Source organism: Acomys minous, assembly GCF_964271855.1.
Source record: "Acomys minous genome assembly, chromosome: 16".
Classification (NCBI taxonomy): domain Eukaryota; kingdom Metazoa; phylum Chordata; class Mammalia; order Rodentia; family Muridae; genus Acomys; species Acomys minous.
The window spans coordinates 11,076,901-11,090,463 of NC_140498.1; the positions used below are offsets into that span (position 1 = coordinate 11,076,901).

At 44.8% G+C, this 13,563-nt stretch overlaps 1 protein-coding gene across 1 annotated transcript in view; it reads left to right on the forward strand.

Annotated features, from left to right (window-relative positions):
- The window catches only part of TOP3A (DNA topoisomerase III alpha), a 38,095-nt gene that overhangs the window by 12,406 nt on the left and 12,126 nt on the right, over positions 1-13,563 (forward strand). Inside the window, exons 4-13 of the mRNA XM_084763733.1 lie at positions 998-1,073; positions 4,104-4,212; positions 6,756-6,899; positions 7,019-7,189; positions 7,456-7,556; positions 8,909-8,983; positions 10,233-10,315; positions 11,053-11,260; positions 12,426-12,611; positions 12,737-12,866. Of these exons, the coding sequence (XP_084619859.1) occupies positions 998-1,073; positions 4,104-4,212; positions 6,756-6,899; positions 7,019-7,189; positions 7,456-7,556; positions 8,909-8,983; positions 10,233-10,315; positions 11,053-11,260; positions 12,426-12,611; positions 12,737-12,866 (1,283 nt within the window). The remainder of the gene's footprint in view (positions 1-997; positions 1,074-4,103; positions 4,213-6,755; positions 6,900-7,018; positions 7,190-7,455; positions 7,557-8,908; positions 8,984-10,232; positions 10,316-11,052; positions 11,261-12,425; positions 12,612-12,736; positions 12,867-13,563) is intronic.

A 13,563-nucleotide genomic window follows, 5' to 3' on the forward strand; every position in this document is an offset into this window, starting at 1 on the left:
AGGCTGGGCAGTCAGTTTTTCAGTATCAGGCTTGATTATTGTGGATGGTCAGTCTGTCATCAGTAGAGATAAGCACAATTCCTCAGTCCAGTGGCTATCTGTGACTATCATTTCTTAATGTCCTCATAATTAGACTGGAGGTGTTGTCAGGAGTTGATGTGTCTCTGTCATAAAAGCCCTTTATTATTAAATGCCATTTTCTGTGGATCTCTGATGTGTTTGAAGACCATCTATCTATCCTATCCATCATCTATCTATTCCTTTTAAAAACATATACAAGAAACTAACTAAAGCTTATTTTATAATTAATTTAGCATCTAATAAGATTTATTAAAAAAAAGATTTATAAGTGACCAACTATCAATTTCTATATCTGACCAACGTGAACAAGTTATAACAGTTAGCTTTCATAACTGGAACTGTACATCACCTTTTCAAATGAGTTGTACATGTATAATACATTAGGTAAATGTCAAACAAAATGATCTTAAGTTTCAACCAACATACAATATATAGTTTTAAGTTTTTATCAAATACAATATACAATACATAAAGCAAAAGTTGAATAAAAGTCTTAAAATTTCCATCATTACCAATGTAAAATATTTGAATATCAATGTAAAATATTTGAAGCTAGTACATTCAATCCCACACTTGGGATCAAAACAGAAACAAGTTTATTTCCCCTTCAACACAGTCATTCTCCGGTCTCCTAAGTGGTAGATGTCTGGTATGTGCTACCTTACCAAGTTTTATTTCTTTATTTTGGTTTTATTTTTGTTGATGTTGCTGGGGTTTTGTGTGTTGATTTGTTGTGTTGAGTCATGGTCTGCTGTTCTGCTCAGGCTTTTAATCCCTGGGATCTCATGATTCTTCTGTCTTCAGCCATTTCCTGTGGGAGGGTCACATGTGAGCCTGCTGTGGTTATACATTCTCAGTGTAGATGACTCTCTGCCCTGTGCTGGTAAAGGCCTTTGTGTTTTTGTTTCTATTCTAGGCAGAGCTGCAATCCCCTAGTCCTCTTTGAAGCAGAAATTGAAAAATACTGCCCAGAAAATTTTATAGACATCAAGGTAAGGTCTTTGGAAGATATGAGACCCTAATATTGAAACAACCAGAAGTCATTGAACTGAATTTCTATGTTTTTAATACACTGGAATTTCCCTACTTATCTTAGTATTATAGCTAATTGATTATTTGCTTATTTGTTTGAGACAGGGTCTCACTCTATATGTAGCCTTGGCTGTCCTGGAATACACTATGTAGATCAGACTAGCTCCACTTGCCTGTGTTAGACTTAAAGGTGTACACCAGCGTTCCTAACCAGTATCCTGACTTTAAGATATTGTTTCCACCTATTGCATAAGTGAAGTGTTTTGTCTTGAAGACAGGGTCTTGCAGTGTAGCCCAGGTTGGCCTCACCTTGCACAGATACTCCTGTCTACTCCTCTCAAGTGCTGGGATGACAGACATGAGCCACCACCCCAGGCTAAACTAAGTACCCAAGGCACTAAATAAAACCTTTGCAAATGAAATTCCAGGAATAAATGGTGTGAGATGGTTAATTCTAGCTCCCACCTCACCCTTAGGTAAACTATAGAACCTTCCCTGTAAGATGGAGCAGTATGAATTCACACCTCTTCCAGCGGAGAGCCAGGAGTCTCATTGCAAGTTGAAGGCCAGTAAGGACTGCTTAGCAAGACCTTGTCTTAGAAAAAGTTACAAAGTATAATTGACTGTCTAAACGTAAATTGTTACAAAGTAGACTAGCCTGGTCTGCATAGCAAGTACAAGGCCAGTCAGGACAACATAGTAAGACCCTGACCTAAGAAGGAAAACTGTCAGGCCGACAAAAGCCTGGTGATGTGTGTCAATTGCCAGGAACCAGTGTGGAGGTGGGAAGAGGGCTTGAGGTGGCTCAGGCTGGAAAGTATCTTCTGTTCTTCCAAGGATCCAAGTTCAGTTCCCAGCACCCAGGTGGGCAGCTCTCAAGTGCCTGTAACTCTAGCTCCAGGGGTCCAACATCATTTTCCAGCCTCTGAAGGCATCCACACAGCTGTGGTATATGTTCACACAGAAACACACACATATTCACAAATGAAAAATACATTTAAAAAAAAAATTCCTGGTTGGAGAGATGGCTCTGTGCTCTCCCAGCACTTGGGAGGCAGAAGCAGGCGGATCTCTGAGTTTGAGACCTGCTTGGTCTACAAAGCAAGTCCAGGACAGCCAGGGCTACACAGAGAAACTCTATCTTGAAAAGCCAAAAAACATGCTCTTCTTTGAAGGAGCTGGATTCAGTTCCCAGCACACACATCAGGCAGCACGTAGGCACTGGCGACTCCAGCTGTAGGGGCCCCTTCAGACACCTACGTAACCTACACACCAACACACACATATACACATAATTAAAACTTTAAATCAATCTTTCTTTTTCTTTTCTTTTCTTTTCTTAAAACAGACTCTCTCTGTGTAGCCCTGGCTTTCCTTGACTAGCTTTGTAAACCAGGCTGGCCTTGAACTCACAGTGATCTGCCTGCCTCTGTCTCCCTGAGTGCTGGGATTAAAAGTGTGCACCACCACGGCCGGCTCAGGCAGTGCTCTTAACCACTTTTAAAATATTTTTAAGGTGAAAGGTCAGAACTGACTCCACTGAAGTAGTCCTATGGCATCCACATACCCCCCACAATAACAACAACAGCAACAACACTGGGGGAGAGTAAATGACCAGTTCAAGACACTTAGTTCTGCTAACTGGGAGACTTTATTAGCATGAAACTTGGGGAGCAGCCTGGGACTGAGCTCAGTTTGTAGACTGCATTTCTCTTATGTATGACGCCCTGGGCACGTCCTTGTGTCCATAAACTGGGCGTGGTAGCACACCCTGTGATCTCAGCACTGAGGAGCTGGAGACAGGAGGAGCCGGAGTTGAAGATCATCAGCTGTGTAGCAAGCCTAAGCTTCATGAGACCGTCTCTGCGGAGGGGGAAAGGAGGAAGTTACTCGGTGACTACAACTTGATCAGAACCACTAGTGCTAGAGTGTTTTAGAGCTGGGTTTTGGATTTTATCATGTTGATAAAGTTTGGTGCAACCCTCAGTCTTCTATGGACACACACGTCTGGAAGATTGTACCAGAGACTGTCATGAGCAATTCTTTCTGCTCCTCTACCTCCCATCCTCACCTCACAAACTTTGAATACTCCAAGACCAACAATTTTTGTTTGTTTGTTTGTTTGTTTGTTTTGTTTTTTGTTTTTCAAGACAGGGTCTATCTATGTAGTTTTGGCTGTCCTGGACTCACTTTGTAGACGAGGCTGGCCTCGAACTCACAGCGATCCACCTGCCTCTGCCTCCCAAGTGCTGGGATTAAAGGCATGTGCCACCACACCTGGCTCAACCAATGATTTTTTTTGATGGGCTCTTTTATTATTTGGTTCTTGGATTTATTTGAGTTTTTTGTTTGTTTGGATTTGGTTTTGTTTTTGAAGGACAGTTTCACTCTGTAGCCCAGACTGGCCTGAAACTCACAGTGATCTACCTCAACCTCTCAAATGCTGGGATTACAGACATGGGCTATGTTGCCTAGCTAAGTCAGATTTCTTTCTTTTAAATTTAACTTAATTTTTAAAAAAGATTTATTTATTTATTATTATTACATATATAGTGCTTTGCTTGCATTTACACCTTGATGCCAGAAGAGGGCCATCAGATCACATTGTAGATGATTGTGAGCCACCATGTGGTTGCTGGGAATTGAACTCATAACCTCTGGAAGAGCAGTCAGTGCTTTTAACCTCTGAGCCATCTCTCCAGCCCCTAACTTAATTTTTTTTTTAAATGTGTATAGGTATTTTGTCTGTATGCATGTCAGTATACCACATGCATCCCTGGTGCCCCAGAGGTAAAAAAAAAAAAAGAAAAAAGAAAGAAAAAAGTCAGATCCCCTAGAACTGCAGTCACAGATGGTTGTAAGCTGCCGTGTCGGTCTTCTGGAAGAGCAACCACTGAGCCACCTTTCCTCCTAAGTCAGGTTCTTTAGTGTAAAGGAGCCAAGTAATTTTCCTCACTCTGTGCTCATTGTGCTTTCCCTGGTAACTTCAGAAGACACTGGAACGAGAGACTCAGCATTGTCAGGCCCTGGTGATCTGGACGGACTGTGACAGAGAAGGTGAAAACATCGGGTTTGAGATTATCCATGTGTGCAAGGCTGGTGAGTCTACTGCTGAGCTCCTCTGCTTGGGAGGCCATCTTAGTTAGAGTTTTACTGTTTTTTGGGTTTGGTTTGGTTTTTCAAAACAGGATTTTCTCTTGTAGCCCTGTCTGTCCTGGGCTTGCTTTGTAGACCAGGCTGTCCTTGAACTCACAGAGATCTGTCTGCCTCTGCCTCCTGCGTGCGCCACCATGCCTTGCCCAGGGTTTTATTGTTGTGAAGAGACACCATGAAAAACATTTAATGGGGGCTGGCTTATGGTTTCACAGGTTTTGTCCATTATCGTCATGGCAGGAAACATGGCAGTGCAGGCAGACATGGTGCTGGAGAAGAAACTGAGAGGTCTGCTCCTTGATCTGCAGGCAGCAGCACTAGGCATACAAGGCCTCAGAGCCCTCCTCCACAGTGGCACGTTTCCCCCACCGTCTCCTACACGGCCACACCTCCTGAGAGGGCCACTCTCTATGGGCCACGCACTCACACACATGAGTCTGTGGGGGCCATTTCTACTCAACCCCCCCCCACAGGGTCTTCAAGTGGGCTGTGGCCACGTTCCTCTGTGTACAAGTCCTCCTGAATCATTCACAGAACCACACATACATGTAATCATACACATAATCAGTTCTGTTTGTTTTTGAAGCAGGGCTTCTCTTTGTAGCCTGGGCTGTTCTAGAAATTGCTTTATACACCAGGCTGGCCTCAAACTCAGGGACCTTCCTGCCTCTGCCTTTTGAGTGCTGGGATTAAAGGTATGTACCCCCACCACCTGGCCATAATTAATTTTTTAAAAGCTCATCATTTGGGGCTGGAGAGATGGCTCAGAGGTTAAGAGCACTCTCGGCTCTTCCAAAGGTCCTGAGTTAATTCCCAGCAACCACATGGTGGCTTACAACCACCTATAATGTGATTTGATGCCCTCTTCAGGCCTGCAGGTGTACATGTAGGCAGAGCACTATATATATAATAAATAAATAAATCTTTTAAAAGAAAAAAAAGCTCATCTTTTTACTCTCCTATGGTCTTTCTATGGTATCTGACTAAGTAGTTTTTGGAGCTGAAGCTTGGTGATAGGAGTGTTTGCCAGCAGGCCAGAGAAAAGGCTGAGCCTTGCAAGGTGTCATCTGCTCTCCACAGACATGAGTGCACATATGTGCAGATACACATATAAGTACATAAATAAATGAATAAAAATTTAGATAGAAAGTGAGGTATAATGGCACACACCTTTAATCTTAACATTCAGGAGGCAGAGACAGACAGATCTCTGAGTTGAAGGTCAGCCTGGTAAACATACAGTACTTACAGGCCAGCCAAGGCTACATAGTGAGACTCTCTCAAAAAAAAAGAAAAAAAGGAAAGATGGTTCAGTGGTTAAGTGCACTGGCTACTCTTGCAGAGGACCCAGATTCCTAACACCTACATGGTGGTTCACAGCCAAGTGAAACTCCAGTTCTAGGGGATCTGATGCCTTCTTCTGACCTCTGAGGGCACCAGGAGTACATGTGGTGCATGTGTGTACAGACAAAATACTCATGCAAATAAAATAAATGAATCTAAAAAAAGGATGCTTGCCTACCATGCATATGAGGCTCTAGGTTCTAGTATACCTCTGTCATATGTGAGGAGGAGTGTGTGTGTGTGTGTGTGTGTGTGTGTGTGTGTGTGTGTGTGTGTGTGTGTGTGTAAGTGAATTTAAATAGTTCTAACAGGGTTAATGATTTTTGGTAGCTGAGAAGTGGTGAACAGCCTATCTCTACCTTAAAGATAGTTCAATTTTCACTAAAGGAAAGACCCTTAAAGAATTTTATATCTGAGTTTGTAACACTTCTGAGAATTTAAATGTGTGATTTTTTTCCCCCAGACAGGGTTTCTCTGTGTAACTTTGGCTGTCCTGGACTAGCTTTGTAGATCAGGCTGGCTTCGAACTCACAGTGATCCACCTGCCTTTGCCTCTGCCTCCTGAGTGCTGGGATTAAAGGCCTGCGCCACCACCGCCCAGCAAAATGTGTGACCTTCCCAGGACAGTGCATGTCCTATATATTCTTTCCTGGAGAAACATCCCCCATAGAACCTGTAACTGAGCCGGCAAGGTTGCTCAGCAAGTGAACACATTTATCCCGTAAGCCTGGCAAGCCCCAGAACCCACGTAAAAGTGGAAGGAGAGCCAGGCGTGGTGGCTGCTGACCCATCTTTCCAGAGCCCTAAGAAAAATGTTCAGAGATCCTTTAACTGTTCAAGTTGTTCTTTTTCTTAAATTTAAGCCCAAAGGTCCAAATAAGATTGAAGTCTCAGAAAGTATAGGATCTTAGTTCATAGCTGAAAATGGTCCCACTGTTCTTTCTGACAAAACTTATATTAAAATTTACAATACCCTTTCTCTCTTTGTTATTTGTGTCTCATTAATTTAAACTAATAGGTGAAAGGCAAACCAGCTTTTTGGACTGGTTTGCCTGGGTGTCATGGTGGTTTAAGAAAAGCAATTGCTTTTGTATGAGCTGCAGTTCTGATTAAGTTTGGCATCTGTGCTTCCTTCCCTTCTGCAGTGAAGCCCACTCTGCAGGTGTTGAGAGCCCGTTTCTCTGAGATCACACCACGTGCTGTCAGGGCAGCCTGTGAAAACCTAACTGAGCCTGACCAGAGAGTAAGTGATGCTGTGGAGGTGAGGCAGGAGCTGGACCTGAGAATCGGTGAGGAGGGAGATGGGGCTGCCCATTGACTTCGTGGCACCTTGGTGTTAAATTATACAACAAAAAATCTTCCTGGTCTATTGCTTCCTTGTTCCCTTCCTTCCTCCTCCCCTTTCCAGGAGCTGCCTTTACGAGGTTCCAGACTCTGAGGCTGCAGCGGATTTTCCCTGAGGTGCTGGCAGAGCAGCTCATCAGCTATGGCAGCTGCCAGTTCCCAACGCTGGGCTTTGTGGTGGAGAGGTTCAAGGCCATTCAGGCTTTTGTGCCAGAAGTCTTCCACAGAATTAAAGGTAAAGCCCAGGTTCTTTATGTAAGATGTGCAGGCCCCAGGAAGACAAGAGAGTGCAGAGCTTAAGTAAAGGCATGGTTATTGTTCGTCCTTGGTGCCTTTCACCCTGCCTCCTTACAATATTCAGAATCTTCTAGAAGGTCCCTGAGGTATCCAGAACTCCTCCCTGTATCATAACCCTTTGGTTTTTCACTGTAATATGCCATTTTCCATCTGTCGTGTGGTGGCTTCTCTGAGACAGCCTCTGTTTGTGTTTCTCCAATACAGTAACTCATGAACACAGAGATGGAACCGTAGAGTTCAACTGGAAAAGATACCGTCTCTTTAACCACACAGCTTGTCTTGTCCTTTATCAGTTGTGTATGGAGGTAAGGTGTTCATAGAGAGTGGCGACCTAGGAAGCAGTTCCTTCCTGTTGGCCAGGGTGACCCTGCCCTATGCCCCACTGAACTATGCTTGCTTGTGGGCTTAGAGTTTACAGTCCCAGGGCCTGCAAGGTGGCTCAGGGCCTGCTGCCAAGTCCGAAAGCCTGAATTCAATCTCTGGGAAACATGGTGGAAGGAGAAAATCAATTCCTAAGAGCTGCAGTCTATATTCCACATGTGAACCTGTGTATGCCTGTGTTTGTGTGTCTCTGGTGTGTGTGTGTGTGTGTGTGTGTGTGTGTGTGTGTGTGTGTGTGTGTGTATTTGTGTGTGTGTCTGTTTGTGTGTGTGTTTCTGTGTGTGTGTGGGTGTTTGTGTGTGTCTGTGTCTGTGTGCACATCACTTTTTGGTGATAAGCATGACCAGAAGCACATGAAAACAACACTAAAATTGTGTAAAGTGTCCAATCATAATTGTGCATGCTTGGAATCTTCAGGAAGCTGAGGGAAGGCAAATTCAAGGCCAGCACTGACTGTGTAGTGAGACTCTGTCTCAACCACCCCCAAAATGCAAGTGTTAGAAATTAATGTGCTTCATAGATAGATACTGACAAGCAATTACCTTCAGGATGAGCTTTATTAGAGTTATAGACTATGGCTATGTCCAGCCTTAGTGATGCTGTAGAGGAATGTTAATTCAGAACGTGGCTACCCTGGCAGGAGATCACACCCAAAGACCCGCTAGGTCTGTGTGATCGGCTGGAATACAAACACGCCTTTAATCAAGGAGACATTTCGCTGGGCAGAGTCTGAACTGATTCTAATCTACTTGTAAACTAAACAAACTAAAAAAGGTTTTAATGGCAAGTAAGAGGCAAAGTGACAGGTTTTGAGCTCCTTGGAAAGAGCATCTGTTCCCCACTCTTACTGGGAAAGAGAAATTTGGATTGTGATATATGAATCTCTTCATTAGCAATCCACTCAAATTTCATGTTTATTAACAGTGTCTTTGGAGGCTTTGCAGTTTGTATTATTTATACCTCAAGTGTAAAGTATGTGAGGTTAGTGATGGACCCCTGCGCCTCATGCGTGCTGTGCCACTGACCACTATAAATACCAGGGAACATGTGCAGGTGGGAGACTTTACTCAGATGCACATCAGTTTTAGACCACGGACTTAAACACCTGTGAAAATGTCTCTCAAAGTCTTGACGTGAGTGAACAGGAAGTGATGGCATCCACGGTGTCAAGTATGCATGACACCACATGGAGTGCTCACCTGCTCAAGGGCTGTAGCAGGGGGGATTGAGGTGATAAACTCCAGGCTAATATGGGTTTTATGTTCTTTGCTTCTAGAATCCCATGGCAACCGTGGTAGAGGTCAAGTCTAAGCCAAAAAGCAAGTGGAGGCCTCAAGCTTTGGACACTGTGGTACGTTCCAGATAGGTTGTTCCAAGGTACTAAGGAAGAGTTACTTCCTGCTCTTGGGGCTACAGTTCTTCATGGGTTATGGCCCAGGAAGGAAGGACCATCACCTATTTGAGGGCCACTCAGCTGCCAGTCAGTGGTGATGCACACCTTTTTTTTCTTTCCTGTTTGTTTTGTTTTTCGAGACAGGGTTTCTCTGTGTAGCCTTGGCTGTCCTGGAACTCTCTTTTAGACCAGGATGGCCTAGAACTCAGAGAGATCTGCCTCCTGTGTGCTGGGATTAAAAGAGTGCACCCCAACAGCTGGCCTATTTTGGGTTTTTTGAAACAGGGTTTCTCTATAATCCTGACTGTCCTGGAACTCACGATGTAGACCAGGCTGGCCGAAACTCAGAGTTTGCTTTACTCTACTTCTGAATGTGGGGTTCAAATCATGCACCACCATGCTCAGCCTTTGCAGACTGTCAATACAAAAGAACAGCTTGGATATTAGAAAGGTGCATAGGATGTGTTTTAGTGTCTAGGGGAGATTTTTGAGACTTGAGTCATATTCTCCAAGTGTGGTTCTCAGATTTTAACATCATGTTCTTGTTAGGCTTCTTGTTAAAAATACAGATTTCAAATAGGAGTGGTAGCACATGTCTGTGGTCCTAGCTGCCCTGAGCTACATATGGTGCTGTGAACCTGCTAACTCCTTGGGCAAGTATCAGCTGCACAGTATCTTGAAGAACCACTCACTGGCTTCCTTAGGAAGCCAGAGTGATAGATGCTGGTGATCATGGTATTTGGAAGGTAGAGGCAGGAGAGTCGTGAGTTCAAGGACAACTTGGACTATATGAGGCCCTGTCTCAAACCAAAAAGAAACATTTTTTTATTTTGTATTTTTGTAGTTTTTTGAGACAGGGTTTTACTATATGGCCCTGGCTGGTCTGGAACTCACGTGGACGAGACTAACCTAGATCTCACAGAGATCTTCCTGTCTCCGCTTCCCAAGCACCATTGTGCTCATACTTATGTTTTTTGTTTGTTTGTTTGTTTTTGGCTGTTTGGTTTTTGATTATTTGTTTTGTTTTGTTCTCATTAAAATTACATTTTAAATCCCAGTACTTGGGAGTCAGAGGCAGGTGGATCGCTGTGAGTTCAAGGCCAACCTGGTCTACAAAGCGAGTCCAGGACAGTCAAGACTACACAGAGAAACTGTGTCTCGAAAAACACTTTGACACAGAAGCCACATCTTCTGTCTCTGTTGACAGGAGCTTGAGAAGCTGGCTTCTCGGAAACTGAGAATCAATGCTAAGGAGACCATGAGGATTGCGGAGAAGCTGTATACACATGGGTAAGGCCAGGAGCTCACAGGGCAAGCCGAAGTCACCTCCCTGCCCTGCATGCTAGGAGTTCACTCTAACCCAGGGCCCTGCACACAGTAGGTAAACTGAGTCCTCCTCTTGACCCCTCAGCAATTCTCCTGGGTTCTGCCGAGTGTCAGGCAGCAGACAGCACCTTTAAGGGTTGTTTGCCTGTCAGGATCTTCATATCTCTGTGGCCACTGAGTGCCCTAGCAGTGAAGTGTCCTTCCTGTCTGCTTACCACTGTGTGAGAACGTGACAGGTGGGCTGTCCAAATTGAGATGGGTTGTAAGTATAATACATAGTAGATTTTGAAGATGTATATGAAAACAAGACATGAAATGTTCAATTTTTTCTTTTTCTTTTCTTTTTTAATTTGTTGAGACACAGTTTCTCTGTGTCCTTGGCTGCCCTGGAACTCACTCTGTAGGCCAGGCCTCAAACTCACAGAGATCCACCTGCCTCTGCCTCCTGAGTGCTGGGATTAAAGGTGTGCGCCACCACTACGGGCTGCTTCTGCCTTCTGTCTGTAGGTCCCCAGAATGCCTTAGCAGGAAAGCGCTGCTTTAACCCTTAGGGCCCATCTCCAGCTGCCGTGGTGTCTCCGCTTAGGTGGTTTACACTCACACTGGCAGTGTCAGGTGCGTGACTGGATGACTACAACTTCCAGTGGCTACAAACCAACGAAAAAGCCTAACGATGTCCTTTTGGGGTACCTTTCTCTTAGGTACATCAGCTACCCACGAACAGAAACAAACATCTTCCCCAAAGACTTAAACCTCGCTGCTCTGGTGGAACAGCAGACCGTGGATCCACACTGGGGAGCTTTTGCTCAGAACATTCTAGAGCGAGGTGGCCCCACTCCACGAAATGGGAGCAAATCTGATCAAGCTCATCCTCCCATTCACCCCACCAAATACACCAGCAGCTTGCAGGTTGGTTTCTCTGAGGGTGAGTCCTGCTGGAGCACAGAGCAGCTGCAGGGTGGGCGGGAAGGCCAGACCTTGCTCTCTAGGCTCTGGTTTTCAGAAACAGTGAAACCAAATGTCTTTCATTTCAAGAGGGGAGTCAAGGAAGCCTTTAGTGAATCTGTTTCTGTGTTTTAAATTTTCCAACCTTTATGTTAAGAGAAAGTCTCAGTATGTAGGCCAGGCTCGCCTCAAACTCAGAGATCTACCTGTCACTGCTTCCCAAGTGCCAGATCAAAGGTGTGCGCCGCCTGCTCAGCCTTAGCTGTTCTTATGACAAGTTAGTCACTATGAGGGAGGGGCACTGTGAGGGAGGGGCACTGTGAGGGAGGGGCACACATGCTGCAGTGCGTGGGAGAGACAGCAGTCATTCAGAGAAGTACCTGGAGACCCACACACATAGCTGGATTCCTGTGCATAGTGTATCTGTCCTGGTTATAAGTGATGGCAGTGGGCTGGGGGATGGAATGAGTGAATCCTCAGCAAGGGACTTGTTAGGTATGTGTGTGACTGTTTCATGGGCGCTTTAGTAGGGTGAGCCTCATTAAGTCCTGCTTACAGGTAATTCAGGGTTACCCCAAGAACTCACTACACACATGAAGTTAGCCCAAAGCTGTCCTGTACAGTGTTACCTGGCTCTATTTAGAAAGTCTCCTGCTTATCTCTTGTGCTTTTACCTCATTTCTGTTTACATGAGGCTCATATCAAAGAATTTTTTGCTTACTTTTCCCTGGTCAGAGTTGTGAATTTTGCATTGTGGCACACGCCATTAACTCTGACACTTGGGAGGCAGAGGCAGGTGGACTTCTGTGAGTTCTATTACAGCTCTGTAATTATATATATATATATATATATATATATATATATATATATATATATATATATATATATATACACACATACACACGTGTGTGCCACCACGCCCGGCAATAAGACTTATCTTAAACAAACCCAAAAGACCATAAGAGAGCAGCTTCCCAGCTCACATTGTTGCAGAGCTTGAGGAGCCCTGTGTTCTGTTCTCTGCAGATTCCGGCTCACAGTGGCGTACACCAAGGTGGAACTCCACTGGGACTGTGCTCCTTGAAACATGCTATTTTGAAAGGATTCTCACTCTCTTCCGTTTCTTCAGGGAGATGACCGGCGACTGTACGAGTTCATCGTTCGCCATTTCCTGGCTTGCTGCTCTCAGGATGCTCAGGGGCAAGAGACCACTGTGGAGATTGACATCGCTCAGGAACGCTTTGTAGCTCATGGCCTCATAATTGTAGCCCGTAACTACCTGGATGTGTATCCGTATGATCACTGGAGTGACAAGGTGATGGGGAGGTGGGCCCACCCGGGGGAGGGGCAGCCCTTGTGCTCCAGCCTGTGCTTCTTGATGGAGCAGGGCTGATGAGCGTGGTGACGAAGTGATCTGAAGCCATACCTGCTCCCCTGCAGCTCCTCCCTGTCTATGAGCAAGGCTTCTGCTTTCAGCCCAGCACTGTGGAGATGGTGGATGGGGAGACCAGCCCGCCTCAGCTGCTTACTGAGGCTGACCTCATCGCCCTCATGGAGAAGCATGGCATCGGTCAGTACCTTGTGTGGGGAGCTCATGGCTCTTGGGCATTTATAGGCCAGGCATGACCTCCTCTCGGGGGAAGGCATTATATTCCTCATGTGTGTATATATATGTGTATATATGTATGTATATGTGTATGTATGTATGTATACATGTATACACACAGATAGATAAATAGATGATTTTTTTGTTATTTTTTAAGATTTTATTTCAGGTACCAGTGCTCTATCTGCATGTACACCTGCATGTCAGAAGACGGCAGTAGAGAGTACAGATGGTTGTGAGCCACCATGTGGTTGCTGGGAATTAACTCAGGACATCTGGAAGAGAGGACAGTGCTCTTATCTGCTGAGCTATCTCTCCAGCCCCGCTTCATCTATATTTTAAGGGAAGAGCCTGTAGTGTAGTTAAGTGGCAGATCACTTGCCTACTTTACATGAGTCCCTATGATTCCATCCCAAACCGAGACTCAAAAAAGAAAAGAAAGGCCGGGCGTGGTGGCGCACGCCTTTAATCCCAGCACTCGGGAGGCAGAGGCAGGCGGATCGCTGTGAGTTCGAGGCCAGCCTGGTCTACAAAGTGAGTCCAGGACAGTCAAGGCTACACGGAGAGACCTTGTCTCGAAAAAACCAAAAAAAAAAAAAAAAAAAAGAAAAAAAAAAAAAAAAAGAAAAAAAGAAAAGAAGCCAGATGGTGGTGGTGCACA